At 31.2% G+C, this 15,682-nt stretch overlaps 1 protein-coding gene across 1 annotated transcript in view; it reads left to right on the top strand.

Moving 5' to 3' along the window:
* Positions 1-15,682, top strand: part of LOC136974184 (transcription initiation factor TFIID subunit 1-like) — an 81,154-nt gene that overhangs the window by 50,501 nt on the left and 14,971 nt on the right. Inside the window, exons 16-19 of the mRNA XM_067268988.1 lie at positions 3,388-3,518; positions 9,522-9,599; positions 9,859-10,011; positions 12,139-12,255. Of these exons, the coding sequence (XP_067125089.1) occupies positions 3,388-3,518; positions 9,522-9,599; positions 9,859-10,011; positions 12,139-12,255 (479 nt within the window). The remainder of the gene's footprint in view (positions 1-3,387; positions 3,519-9,521; positions 9,600-9,858; positions 10,012-12,138; positions 12,256-15,682) is intronic.

Here is a 15,682-nt window from a genome sequence, read left to right as displayed (position 1 = left end):
ATTTTTCAGTTTTCTGCAGTGCTGCATCTATTAGGGTCTGAGTCATGTGACAGAAGTCACTTGACTTTAATTATATCATCATTGTGTATGCAGTTTTTGTTTAAAATGGCTATGTCGATTTGTAATCCCACTAATGGCTAGATTCATTCAGTGATATGATTCCTTTGCATGAAAAGAGAAGCTGCCACTGAAATTTGTTGGCAACTTTTCTGTTCATGGCAAAGACTTTTACAAATGTGACAAAACAGTGTCTTACTACATAATAATGTCCTTCTGCACATTTCTTGCATTACACAGTTGTTGCAGACATTCAAGTGGGACATTCTGGAATATCCATTGTACACCCCAGATCTCACAACAAGCAATTATCACTTGTTTCCAAAGTTGAAGGAACTTCTCTCTGGAAAGAAATTTGATGACAATGACATGGTTAGAGAGCAGGTGGGAGATTTCTGTGATGTTGGCATCAAAAAACTTGTTTCCAGGCTTGTCAGATGCATTGAGGTTCATGGTGACTATGTTGAAAATAAACAAACCTGTTTTAAAGGTATTATAAGTCAATCTAAAAATAAAATGCTTGGGAAATATTTTTTGGATTTTGTATCTTTACAAATATGCCTCATAATTTTATACGTTTTTTTTATATTTTAATAACATTATTAATTATTCCGGATAATTAATTAATTAATTTTATTTGCCAGGGAAAATATCCCTATAAGGGGATGGTACAAATACATATATTACTTAAAGAATTAATACATGATAAAGATACATATTACATAATTTTGTAGTGAATATTAACAACATAATTTGTTGCGTGGCACTGTTAATACCCTTAAGGTATATTATTATGAAGGATTTGCCCAAACATACAACAACAAATATTTAGATGTTACCAAGATTTTTTCAGTGATTTTAACAAAGTAGTAACAAATTTTATGGGCATCCTTTCTACTGATGAAATTTAGGTTGATTTTAAAGTCGAGAAATAATCCATCATTGCATATTCTTATAATGTCATTTTTTTTTCACACAAATTAGTTAGTACTTAGCAATTTTGGAGTAAGTATAGCATAGAGATGTCATCAAATTGGGATAATTGACAGAAAGTGAGCGAGTTTCCAGTCTTAAATCATGTCTATAAACAGTAATTCTGATATACCAAATGTATTTAAATTTCATCAAAATTTATAATGCCAAGGCGGCAGTGCCTGCTTTTTCTCGATATTGCACTGCTTTATCATTTCTTGATATACAAATTCGGTATTATCAACACTTTTGTATTTAGGTTTGTAGTAAAGTTTTATAATACGTTTTAATATCTGGGAAAAAGCCCAGATAAAACTTAACTCTTGACGGAAGGCATATCCAGGTATTGTATTTTCAAGATGAAGTGATTTACAATGGAAGTAAATATGCAGAATTTCAAGGTTGTATGAGTAATCCAGTCCTCATATTGGGCCTGCGTAATAGATGACAGGATTTACAATGATATTGTAAAGTTTAAATTGAATATTCAAATTTGATGTTTTCATTGTTATAATAAATTGTCAATTGCTTGTTTAACTTTGATATTTAATTGCCCTGACACTTCCAATTGATGATAATAAGGAATTGATTGTTAGAAAAAAAGTTTACAGATTGAAGTTTATCTTGTTTGTTAATTTATCATTTAGTTATATCTATTCTTGATGATGGAAGAAAAGTGTCTACTTGTACCAGTTTTCCAGTAGTTAAACTGTAGGTTAACTTTTCATGGTTGATTAATAAAATATCATTACGCAGTTTAACCTGCAAATTTTGTTTACGTAGTTCGTAGAAAGTTGGTAATAAAAATTTCCGTCTAGCTCTTGAATTGTTAGTTAAATCCGGAGAGATTTGTAATTTATTCCATTCTTCTAACGAATTCTGTTGTTTTTTTCGTATAATGGTAGTAAAAATACGGTCTCTAATTTGATTATTGCTGAGAGTAACTCTTAATATTATATTGGGAGTTTTAGACAGTTGGACTATCTCTAGTATATCCTCTTGAGCTATATTTTGTAATTTTAAAAGAGAAGTAATAAAGTTATGTACAGTCAAACCTGTTTTTATGCGCTCCTTTTATGTGCGATTTTTATTTGTGCGATTTTTTTAATGCGAATTTTTAATTTGTGCGGTATAGTTGGCGACTAGTCTCGTGCGATTCGTCATGTCTTACGTTGACTTATTATAGCTAAATAAACTTATTATAGCATAAATGCACTTATTATAGTAATATTATTGCATGAATATGCGAAAAATGAAATAATTTACTTTTTAAGTCAACAAAACACCACCTGGACAAAACTATGTAAAACAGACGATAGACCAGACGATGCAGTCAAGTGCTGACATCTGTTGTCAATAAATTCTATTTCGTACGGTTTTGAGTTATTTTCTATGTGAGACTTTTTTTATGCGGTCCCTGTTGACCGCATAAAAAAATTATTTTTTTAATTGTGTTGCGAAAACTATTATTTACAGCCATTCGTGAAGTTTCGTGAGATTTTTTTTTAATGCGGTCCCTATCCCCCGCATAAAAACAGGTTTGACTGTATTTCTGCTCTTGAGGTGGTTTTATGGTTTGGATAGTTATACATAATAATGTTATTATAGCGATGTTCATTAATTAACGAGTCCATTTTAAATTAAATACAATCCTTGTTAATTTGTAGCTTATTCATCTGTTGTTTTAAGTTAATTAATTGTTCCTCCATTTTTAGCTGGTGGTTCTTCGTTTCACTGATATTTTCGTGAATAGTTTCTAAATCTTGTTTTATCATAACCATTTGTCTAAAGAGTTTGTCATTAGCAGTATTAATCAAATCCAATATTTTATTCCATAACACTGAAGTAGAGGTGTCTGGAAATTTATCCGGTTTAATAGAGAGATAATGATCAGACTTGGTTAACTCACCTGGAATGCCATTTGCACTTATTTGCGATGAATTTAAGATGAGATTCATTTCGTCACTAGTTTCTTCATGAAGGTCTTTTCCAGCATTGAAGTTAAAGTCCAATATTGTCTTGGAATTTGACGAGAGAGGTTGGTTCTTCTTGGTATCCGGTTTGGCACGATTTGTTGGAGGCCTTCCTCGCTTAGGTGGAGAACGTTGCATTTTTATTGAAGGTGTTATTATTGAGATAATTTATCTTAATAAATTACAACTTTAAACTTTTAACAGCAATAAAAAGACAAAAACGTATGTTGCTTAGGCTTAGTATGGATGACCAGGAGCACAAGAAAAAGCGCCAGCAGCCTCGACCGATGAACACGCCCCCTTTCATTTAATAACATTATTAGTCATTTAATAATTCTTATTCATAACATTTAACACTTCATATTATATTTTATTTTTAATTCAGGTAACGATGCTCACTGGTGGGTTTTGAATAGAGATTTCAGATTACCTACTGAGGAAGAAATTAGAGCCATGGTTTCACCTGAACAATACTGTACTTATTATAGCATGGTTGCAACTCTACAGAGACTAAAAGTATGTATCTGTTTTTTCTCACTTTTATCTCAATTTAATATCATAATAAATTTTTATATTATGGCAATAAAATATTATATTATATTTCCTGTAATAATTGTCCACTGGGTGATATATGTATAGTTTTCCCTTCTTGTCAGTGATTTATTAGAGTAAAAAATTATTGACATTGTAAGTAGGAAAAAATTGTGATTTCAAAAGTAACATAAAACTAATGTAAAAATTAACATAAAATTAGTTTAAATTGGAATATCTTGACAAATATATAAAAAAATAATTTGAATGAATTATTTGAATTATCTTAATTAACTTTGTAAATTTTAATGATTCCAGATATCAGTAATATTGAATGTTGGTAATATTAATTAATATTCATTTTTTTCAACTTTAATATTGGAAAATACACCAATAGTTGATTATTTGATAATATCACATACTAGTAATGTGTCAGTATTTAGGTCATATGGTGCACTTTACCTTAGAATACAAGTTAGATGGGTGATTTATTACAAGAATATTTGTGGGCAATTATCATAGGTAATATAGTATTGTGGTGAAGTTCTCGATATCTTAGAGAGTTTCTTTGAAGGTATGAAGGAAAATGTATTCGATAAAATGAACACACACTATGACTATGACTCCAATGAAATAACCAAAAGTTTATTTTACAGTTCTTAAGTTCAGTTTAAGATACACTACTATCACAATACCTTAATTCTCTGCCAACTTTCCCAAGCTCACTCCTCTTAACACACACAACCCTATAACAAAGAAGAAAAATTCACACTTTGGTACACTTCAGGACACACTTTCAACACATCTTTTCTCTTGCTCACCAAACCAAATTGTCCCATTTTTCTCACCTGTAGACCTGTACAAAGGTTCTTCTAGATCCTGGTCCCTCCGATGTCATCAAGCCCTTGGACTTGGATTCTAATGCTTGACCATCCCAACCACGACAAACCCATTCACATAGGCAAAAGGTCAACAATAAATAATATCTAGTGTAGTCTTAAGACCACAGTATATTACTCATACATATTTTTAGATAAGCAAAAAATTTGTTATAACTTCATGAAATTTTTGGAATATCAACATATCCTTTTATCATTTATTTAAAAATCCATAACCAGAGTGCAAAGACAACCAGATGCCTGCCACTCTGGGGTATCCAGATCAAATCCAAGTGAGCAACAACACAAATTTTTCATGGGTGCACTATTCCAGATATTTGGCCTTGTTCCTCACCACTCAACCACCCCATTGAGGGCTCAGCCAAATTAATAATAAGTGTTGGGGAAGCTTCTCTTATTGGCTTTTTTCTGTCCTGTGGGCACTAATGAAAAAGAAACCTACCCTTTTTCGGATTAAAGAGACTATTACTAGATCAACATAGAATACAGCTACCATAGAAAATTTAATGAGAAACCAAATTATGGCAGTTATATAAATCTGGATGTTACAAATCACCAAAAAAATATGCAAAACAGTCATTTTCTGTAAACCATTATCAAGTTGACTGTGTATGTTTTATAAATATCTGATACATCTTGACATAAAATGTGGTATTTGGATAAGTCCATGAATGATTCCAACAGTGTCATAAACAGCCTGATGTCATTTTGACATTGTTTTGAGTCATCAAATGAAGTAAAAGCAGTATTGCAGGAGGCATTATGGACTGTTACAAAAGGTGGCTTTCAGCAATGCTTCTAGAAACTGTATGAGCACTGGTAAATGTCTATTATTGCCCAGGGGAATTTTTTTGAAGGTGATTGTGCATTGCTGTTTTTAAACTATTCAAAGCAAAAAACTGTATGCCAAGTCCCTGAACTTTTGGATCCTACCACATATTTGACAAACGCACATCACAAGACCTTTATTCATACAAACTAGACAAGTATTTGTCATTATACTGTAATGACAAATAACCTGATACACTGTCAGGTTTGTAATCTGATGCAATGAAGTAGGGTTATCGCACTACAGCACACCTAATGGACACTGAGCAGTTTCAATTTCCTGACTATTGGAAGAAGTAGGATGTCACAACATCATTTTAAAGAAAATGTTTTTATAAATTAGTGTTTCAAAATAAAACATCATTTTTATGTAATTTAATAAATGCTCTATTAATTAAAATACTGTAAGCTGAATATATGTATCGTTTGCCAAATTTAAATAATAATAATTCAAATTCCAAAGTTGTTTAAAAATATTGGTCTTTGCTAACAACAAACAAAGCATTTTTATGGAAACCAAAATAGTTGATTATTGATTGCTGAAACAAGGAGACTGTTTATAAAACAAAACAAACTTAGTCAATCATTCTAGCATCCCAATTAAAATCAAATCAATGCACATATTCAGTGGTCAGAAAGGGCATAAGAACTCTCTTAACTAAAATTTTTAAACAATTAGAAATACTTTTTAAAATAAATATTTTTATATTATGCTAACCTGACATATTTTTGATGTTTTGTAGGTTATATTGTTTGTAATAATTTTAATTTTATTTTTTTAAATTAGTTGTTGTTATAGGTTACCTGTTAATAAGTGATATTGATTACAATATATTTATCTGATTTTATTAATTAATAAATGTATTATAAAAATAGCACTGTAGATATTAACACATTTTTAAATACAGAACTGACTCCAACTTCAGCACTGGCATAAAATCTACACTTCCTTAAACCTGTTACTGGCATGTAACGCATATAAGATATGCAGCTAGTGACAAACGTTTTTGAACTATCTCGTAGTTCTTCCTCAGGTCACCTAACTTAGGAATGCTTCTGAATGGAGCGTATGGAATTCGACGGAATCGAATGTCATTTCGACGAAGTCAGTCTCTCCTGACATGCGCGGTTGTGTGCTGGTGGAGGTAGCTACGGGTTGGCATTTAATAGGGACTGCCAAGCCAACGACAGATTCGGCTCCTCCTTTCGGTTGATGCACGTGGCTACCTGGCCAGCTTTATGGATAGCTATGGTTTCTAGCCACTTAAGATGGTCTTGGTGGGGTGTGTTGATAATGACTGCAGCTTTATCAAATTGCACTGCAACATTGGGATTGGACACATACGTAGCAAGGGCAGTAGTGAGCCACCCATGCCGGATATCCGCTCGGTGTTCTCTTATACGGGTATTTAAGGAATGCTTGGTAGAATCGATGTATAGTAAGTCCTTGACTCACCTGTTGTCTCTAATCGAGATGGAATAGATACTGGGAAGTCTGGTGTGATCCGGTGGGTCTCTTTCATTTTGTAGGATATCAAAAATCTTGGGACATCTGTATGCTACCCATGTCCAATGCTTGTTGACTATCTGTGTATGCACTGCTTTAAGATGTGGGTTAAACGTGATGGGAACACTTACTTCAGATATAAGCAGCTCCTAAATTTTCAGAATTATATTGTGCATTAGGGTCAGCCTTATTATTATTATTATTATTATTATGGGTTAAGTGTTATATATACTCGGTTAACACCGGTGGCTTGTACTGGCTTGTGCCGGACCAAAGTCAAGGCATAGTAACCAAAACAAAAATTAATGAAGTGTATCAGTGTGTGTGTCTGTATTCAGGAATTTCCTCACAATATGACATGTATTCAATATAGTGGCCTTCTGTAGTTATAAATAGTTCTTTAGCAAACTGTTTTTAAGTTTTCTTCTAGTTCATTTAAAGTTTTGTTGCAAAATACTCTGAGAATAAAATAATCTTCCCTTCCAGTTAAAATATGGAAAAATATTAATGTCAAAAGGTTATCAGCTAGATCAGTTAAATTTATCCTATTGTCCTAATCTGTAATAAATACAGACATCACAATTACCTCATTTATCTTATCCATTTCTGTGTTTTAAGAGTGCAGCAGTGGTGTACCGTCATTGGAAGCGGTGGAAGCACTGCTTCCCTTGTATTTTCTAAAAAATAAATACATGTTGTGCAATTGTTTTCATATAATTATAATTAATATTTTATTATAACCTCGTTATGTATCTTATTACAAATTTCTATACTACACGTGAAAAAAAACGATAAGATTGCTATTGTATATTTGAATATTAGTGGCAGAATGGAAGTGCTATATTGTCAGTTTCCAAACAGCCAGATTATACTCATTTGCGCATGTGCTTTACAGAGCACCAACCTCACCTGGTTTAGCTGGTGGAAGCTACATACATATAACACTTCCAATTCTATCCGGGACCAGTCCTAGGATGTTAGCCGCCTGCCTGTTAGATATTTGGCCGCCCTCGCCTGATTATGTGAATCATGAGTAGATTTATAACTTAACCCAACCAATAAGAATTTATGGTATGATGTTTATGATAGCTCCGTATAGTTGACAGGAGTTTAAAAAATCCATTAAAATATTTGATATTTTTATTCTGCTCTCCCATCTTATATTACTTATGGATTTCAATGTTAAACCAGTGATATTACGATATCGTATGTCCCATCTATAAGGAAACGTAGAAAAAATGTGTACAAATCTTATACAATGTTAAAAAACTAACTATTATTTTGGCAGCATCATTTACAACTAAATTTAATGAAAGATGCATAAGGTACAAAAAAAGCTCTAGAATTTATTTTCCTTAAATTTACAATTTATGTATCCGTTGTCATAAAAATTTGTCTTTCCACTTTTTCCCAAGACTACAGATATTCAAGTACAAAGTAACTGGTTTCAATTCATTTCTACGTAAGTAGTAGTTAAATAATTAAAAGATTAGGGAATTGGGGACATAAATAAAACCCTGCTGAAAGAGCCAGAATTTTACTTAAACAAAAGCTTAACCAAACTAATCTCCAACCGAATACAGTGTAGACTGATTTCTTCATAATATTAGATAATAAAGACAGAAATTTTTCCAGTTCAATGAGAGTGACCGAAAAGTTGTAAATTTTGGAAATTTCCTTGAACCTGGTCCTAAACGAATTAGTTAGAAAACAAATGATGGACAATCTATTAATCTATTAGATTTTTATAAGCTATGGCAAAAAACGTTTAAAATGTACAATAACCTTGTCGTATCCTTTGAGGTATACGAGTGATGCGACAAAAGAGGCATTTGACATTGACTGGTATCGGCACCCTCGGCATTTGGCAGCCCTCATGCATGCACCTACCGGGACTGTCTGATTCCATCTATTAGTCACTCGTAGGGAGCTATTTGACTGAGTTGATTGTTTTAAAATTTAAAAAGTAAAGAAGATTTTGTTATTTTTATGTACATTTCTTTACAAAGCTAAATTTAATTATAATTTTCTTTTAAAAGTATATTTATACAATTGAAGAATATTTTGTACCAGGTACGAGTATGTACTGTACATCCACCACACATTTTATTTCACTAAGTTTTTATTATTTTATTTACAATTATAGCCCTTATATCGTGGCTAGCAATTCAGAATATAATTGTGATATTAAAAATACATTTAGAGAAACCTATGGTTTTTACTGACTTATCGAACAAACAATACGAATGAAACCAAGATTATCACCGATGCGCAATTAACCGATTGTCCCTGGAAGTCGGCTTCTCGCAGAAATGCAGCTTCCCTATCATCAAATGTCACGACACGCCACCGAGTGCAGATATAATTTGTATAGCTTTCAGTCAGTCAGTATTTCATTATAAATTTTTTACTGAATTTCGTTACAAATGAAATTGGATAAAAGGAAATTTCGGTTTTATTAGGAAGTAGTATAGAATTCATAATTTTTCTCTTTTTATAAACTTGCTGAAATTTTTAATTTAAAAATTAAGAGAATATCTGTTTTGTATTGATTCAAAATATTGTATACATATCATAAGTTTTTGAAATTAATAGCCCAATAAATACGTATTTGTTCTTATTAAGAATAATGTGCATTCTATAGTATTTAATGCTTTAGTTATTTATTTATGGAGTATTAAACAAGTTACCTTCTCTGTTATATAAACGTTCAAGTATATTTTCAGACAATCTAATTTTTTTTTCTTTCTTTAGGATGCAGGTTATGGAGAGAAATTGATATTTACTGAAGACGAAAATGAAGAAGACTTTCAAGGAAAAATTGATGATGAAGTAAATAAATGTTATTTTTGAATGTTTTTTTAATATTTTTAATAATTGACCTTAAATAGAATAAAGAATTTCATGTAATAATTTTTTGTTTGAGATTATATTTAAAATTATTTGTAAATCTAAATAATTTTAATTTGAAATCCAATTTTTAAAACTTAATAAATTTTTTATTAAAATTTCTAAGTTTTAACAAATGACAAATAATAAAATTTATAATATTTATTTGTTACAAAAAATTAATAAAATATAATTTTAATAGATAAAAGCTGCACCTTGGAATACAACCAGAGCATTTATTATGGCAATGAAAGGAAAATGCTGTTTAGAAATAAATGGTGTGGCAGATCCTACAGGTTGTGGTGAAGGATTTTCATATGTGAGATTACCAAACAAGTCTTTAATGTCTGTTAAAGTAAGTGTTTATCATAAAATTATTTTATAGAGTTAAATTTGATATATAGATATATAGAATTAATGATTGGCTACAGATGGGTTCCTGTAACTTGTTTGGGATGGCAGATGGTGCCATCAGAAAATTTAAAAATTTTCAAATGCACTGGTAGGACTGGTCACTTCCTTCATATTCGTATGTGCCAGTGCTAGCCCATATATTTACCATGCTTTAACAAGTTTCATCCATTGATGTTTTTGGGATAGACCACTATTGCAGTTACCTGAGACACATTTAGAGGATAGATCAGATGGTAGTGCATTCCTACAGATACCTAGAAACAAGTGGGTTAACACAACTTCTGCAACAAATAGAGGGATCTGTCACTTATCCTGACATTTGCTACATTATGGGTTAGCCCATTGTTGTAGCAAAGTCTTCAAATATGTAAAGTGTATCCAATTTTAAAAGGAACAGTCAAATATCTCAAACTAAGTGTTACCAAAAAACTGCCTTGTTTTTAGGACCAGAAAGGAAAATAGGACTATTAGTGTAATGCTCACTTTTGCGTGTTATACAGGCATACCTCAAGTGACGTCATTCTCAATTATACGTCGTTTGTCAAAAAAGTATATGGTATAATAAAAATCAAGTTTAAGTCATTTTATTCGACTTTACATCCATCTGCTACAAATATTGAAGTCGTAATATCACTAGAAAAGCGTTAAATGTATGTAAAATCATATTAAAATATGTACATTTACAGTAAATGTTAATATAATCATCATAAATCCTAGAGAACGAAATGTGAAAACATCTGTGTTGTTGTCTTATTTAGCGGTCGTTAAGTGCTCATTATTGGCATTTTCCACCGTAGTTTTGACTTACGTCGTAACTACGGGAGAGGCAACGTAAGTCGAATTTACTTGTGTAGTTTTGGCTTACGTCTCCTCTCCTGGAACCAATTACAGACGTAAGGTGAGGTATACCTGTATTCATTTGATTGTTAGAGGGACCTTAAAATTTGTTAATCGATTAAGCATGGTGTCTAATCCTTGTACTTTGTAGTGTTGAGTTAACTGATCCCTGTGGTGTATATAAATAAATGTGTTGCCAATTTTCTAATGATTATCTTGGGAAGTCCTCCATTTTTCTACCCCCGTATAGACATAATATACATTCATATATATTAATCACTACATTAGTGAAGGTCATATAGAAATCAAATTTTTAGGGATATAGCAAAAAATGTGGTCTTTCTCAAGTGAATTTATCATCATACAATATACATTCATGTTCAAAAATATGCCATGTTGATATGTTTTGTGTGATAAAATTTGTGTACTTGATATATTCTCCTGTACAAAAAAAAAAAACAAATTTACTCCTGCTAGTCATTGGAAATGTTAGTTTTTTTTAAATATAGTTTACATTAGACTGCCCTTGCCAGTGATTTGCAATCAAATCTAGAATGCACTCCATAGGCTCTCCAGATTTACATTTCTCACTTGTCATTAAACTACAATCTCTTTTCTTTTTTTTTTTAATCCTGTTTTGATGTTTTTCTCTCTGTTTTGTTAAATTAGAACAATTAGTGAATTAGTCTTCTTAGCCCAGTAGGTGTTTGATGGTCAAAATAAAAGGACAAAGAAAATTTCTATAGAAAGAATAGGAAGACAGGCAAGTTCAAAAAAGAAATTTAATTTATTATTAAATTAATAGAAAATTTATAGAAGCCCACTTTGCTGTCCTTATAGCAAACAGGACTTCTATTTGAATAAACCACAATTCTGCCAGTTTGTCCCAGAATGACAGTAATTTTGTGATGATTCTGTTGATCTCTGCTGAAGTTCTTTGTTCTGTGAAATTTTAGAAAAAGGGATTTTGTTGCCTGAAATTCCAGTTTGTTGGGAGAACAATATTACGATGATTAGAATAAAAAGAACCCGACTATAATAATTTCAAATGTATTCCTTAAACACTAATTTATAATTATGAGGAAATAACGAGTAAGAGGCAAAATGTATATATGATATGATGCCAAAGTTGTTTGTTGTATTCTTTTAGGCATGATATGATGATATAGATTAAACATTAAAAATATGTTTGTAAAAGTGTCAGTAATTTTTTATTAATTATTTTCACTAGGATGAAAACAACTCCTTCCCAAGAAAGCCAATTGTTGGTACCGATGCAGATCTTAGGAAAATGTCACAGAAGAAAGGCATACAGTTATTACGTTCTTGTGGATGCTCAATTGAAGAAGTAAGAATTTTAATAAAAGTTTAATAAAGACTTTGATATTCTTATAACAATAATAATTTAAGTTTCAAGGTTTGGGGCCTCTAAGTATATAAACTTTAAAGATCCTCAAATGTTAAGAAACAATCTTGCACCAGAATTTGTTTTAAAAAACATTAAACTTTTATTAAACTAGAAAGGCTAATACTAGACTTTCTGATAAAAACAAAAAATATATATATTATGATAGGTAGTACAAAACTGAAAATGGTTAATACTACAATTTAGTAATTATAATAATAAAATTGTTAGTAAAAATTACAATTATTCAAAATTTCATACAGTTAACCTGATTAGGGAAAGAAGTTGTAAGTGATTCGTATTAAGGGTTTTCTTCTAATTCAACAGCTACACATTGACCAGAAAAAAAGTGAAAGCTAGCTTGCCTTGTCAGTTTGACAAGGTCCTTTTTATACTTTGCTGATTTGCTTACTTTTCAGTAAAGACAAGAAGTTAAGCAAAATCATTTTTTATAAGCTTATAAAAAAAATTGATTTTGCTTAACTTCTGTCTTTATTAACATTTACGTTAAAACTTCTCTAACTCAAACCTCCAAGGAGCAGGAAAAACTTTGAATTACAGACAATTGAAGTAAGAGAACAATAGAATAAAAAATTCTGATTCTGAATAGATTTGTACCTCTCTTGCATTATATTGTAGTGCTACGCAACTATGTGATGTGCTGTTTGAGACAAAAAATACCTATGTAATGCCTTTCAGCAAAATGTTCAATGTAACTAATGGAATCAAACAGTTTTACAGATACATCTTGTTGAGATAAAGTAAGAGAACCTCTTTCTTTGGACTGGAATTTTGTCTGAAAATTAGTGTTAGAGAGTAGATACAACTATCTGAAAATTTTATAGAAATTCAATAATTAAGATTACTTTGTATAGAATAAATATTAAAATTCCAGTCGGGAAAGTTGAAAGTAGCACAAATCAGTGTGGCAGACTGTGAAAAACTTCAACTAGGTGAAAATTCAAGTTGAAGACATTAAATCCCTAAACCTCATTAAGACCTACCAAGTGCTTTGTTTTCTTTGAGTTAAAGAAATATTTGAGTTACAGATGTTTGAGTTAGAGAAGTTTACTGTATTTACAGAAGCATAAATACAGAATTATTTAGGATTTTAAATAAAACCGAAATACTTAACAAATGAGATGCAATTTCATTCATTACTCAGATCTGTCTATGAAATTTACAGATCACACACTAGTTGGGAAGTATTGAGATAACAGTTGAGATTTATCATAACTCAACCTCCAAAACTCAAAATAACTGAAAGAAAATAAAAGTAAATTAATATAACTAACTAAACATAAGTATAAATCAAAATTTCTCTCTTGCTACCTCACATAGTGATTTCTATTACTGTATTTTTGTGTATGTAATCTATGATGGTTAATAACCTGCATGAAATTGCTAGAATAAAAATACAATCTATTGCTCAATTTATCCCATCATATATTATCTGCACCTATGAAGCAGCCATTGCTCTACAGTGTAACCTATAAAAATGACTAAAATTTTTTAAATTTTATTTTATTTTTATTTATTTTGTTATATTATTCTTTCCTTATCTCTATATTCAATATCTTTTTCCTGAATTCTTTGCTTTTATCTCCTCTCAGGCTAGAGTAATTTTTATTTCTGGGGTTTCCAACATGTTTTTTTCCATTCATAAAATTATGTGGGGTTAAGGACAATGCAAATCTCTAGATTTGTTTAATTAGAATGTAGAGCACATTTTCTAGAAGTTATATAAAACAAAAAGAGAAATCATGGGGTAGGAAGATGATTGAGTTTATGAAGAAAAGAATGGGAGAGATGAAGGAACTGTTTAGGACAAAGTTTGGGAGAGACATTAATGCAACTTTTACAAGGATAAGAAAATTACAAAAGAAATTGCCCACCTGTGGTCAAGTGCCTAAACAGTTGAGATTTGTTGAGATAATAGTTGGTTGTAGGTTTATACCTCACTAGTGGTCAAGCTACATGGATTTTTTAAAGTTTTCTTCACGTGTATAACCAAAGCAACTAAAACTAAGCATAAAAAATAACTGAGTTAACATCAAAGACTGTCCAAACATGCACTTTCAACCAGGCATATACACTATGCCAGTTACATATCACAGAACCAACTGCTACACTGAATACATAGGTCATACAATGTGCCCTTTAAACACCCACCTCAAAGAGTATCAGTATTCTATCCTGAAAGAGTCAGCCAATACTGCTCTAGCCACCTTTGCCTCCAACTCCAACATAGACATGCAATTTGACTGTGTGCACCTCTTATATAGCTTCACCTAGAAACATCTCAGATATTTAGAGCAGGTAGAAATTTACAAGATCACCCAAAAAAATATCACCAAGACCACCCAAAAAATATCACCATTAACTTTATGGATTCCTTTCCCCCCCGCATGGAAGGCATTTTATGAACTGTAAACTTTCTATCTTCTCCCCTTCCCCCTCTCTTTTTTACATCACCTCCCTCTTGACACATGTATGGCAATCCCCTGTTGTTTTTAACAGCTTTGGGTCATTTAGCCTGATGATGCCTGTTTAAGTGGGTGAAAACATTAGCTCTGTTATTTTTTATGCTGGTTTTTTTTGTTTCAAGTGCTGCTGTTATCAAGTTTACCCAGTTTTTAGTGGTTGTTTTACATGCATAACCTAAATAGAGACCAGTTTTCTACAGGAAGTTCTCCCAGGAGGTATCCCCATTGACAAATTGTCTACATATTACATTACTATATCCCATCAAAACAAAAGAAATTCTGAATATAGATAAAGTATTCATTTGAAATTAAGAAGAAAAATTTTAATTAATAAGTGTAATATTTTAGTATTTTAATTTTTAGTATTTTAGTAGAATACAAAAGATTAATCAAATTGTAATTAAGGGAGAATTAATTCTTAAAATGATAAATTTATATAATATTTCTATTATTAAATTGTCATTCAGTGGTGTGCCGTTCATAGAAGCTGTGGAAGCACTGCTTCCCTTGTATTTTCTAAAATATAAGTACATATTGTGTGATTATTTTCATATTTTAATGTACTTTGAATTAATTAAAATTAATATTTTATTATAATCGCATTATGTATCTTATTACAAATTTCTATACTATATGTGAAAAAAATGATAAGATTGCTATTGCATATTCGAATATAAATTTGTATGTGCATATTCCCAATGGAAGTGCTGTATTGTCAAATACGGGACAGCTTCCACAACGACAAAAATATTTCAATGGTGTAAAGCAGTCAGATTACAGGCATTGGTGCATGAGCTTTACAGAACACCAACCTCACACAGTTTAGCTAGTGTATGCTACACACCAAAATATTGTATAATGCTTCCAATGATTCTATCCAGGGT

This window comes from Centruroides vittatus, unplaced genomic scaffold, assembly GCF_030686945.1.
Source record: "Centruroides vittatus isolate TY-2023 unplaced genomic scaffold, ASM3068694v2 contig_345, whole genome shotgun sequence".
NCBI classification, from domain to species: domain Eukaryota; kingdom Metazoa; phylum Arthropoda; class Arachnida; order Scorpiones; family Buthidae; genus Centruroides; species Centruroides vittatus.
The sequence above is the reverse complement of the archived record's forward strand: the minus strand, read 5'-3'. Positions and strand labels throughout refer to the sequence as shown.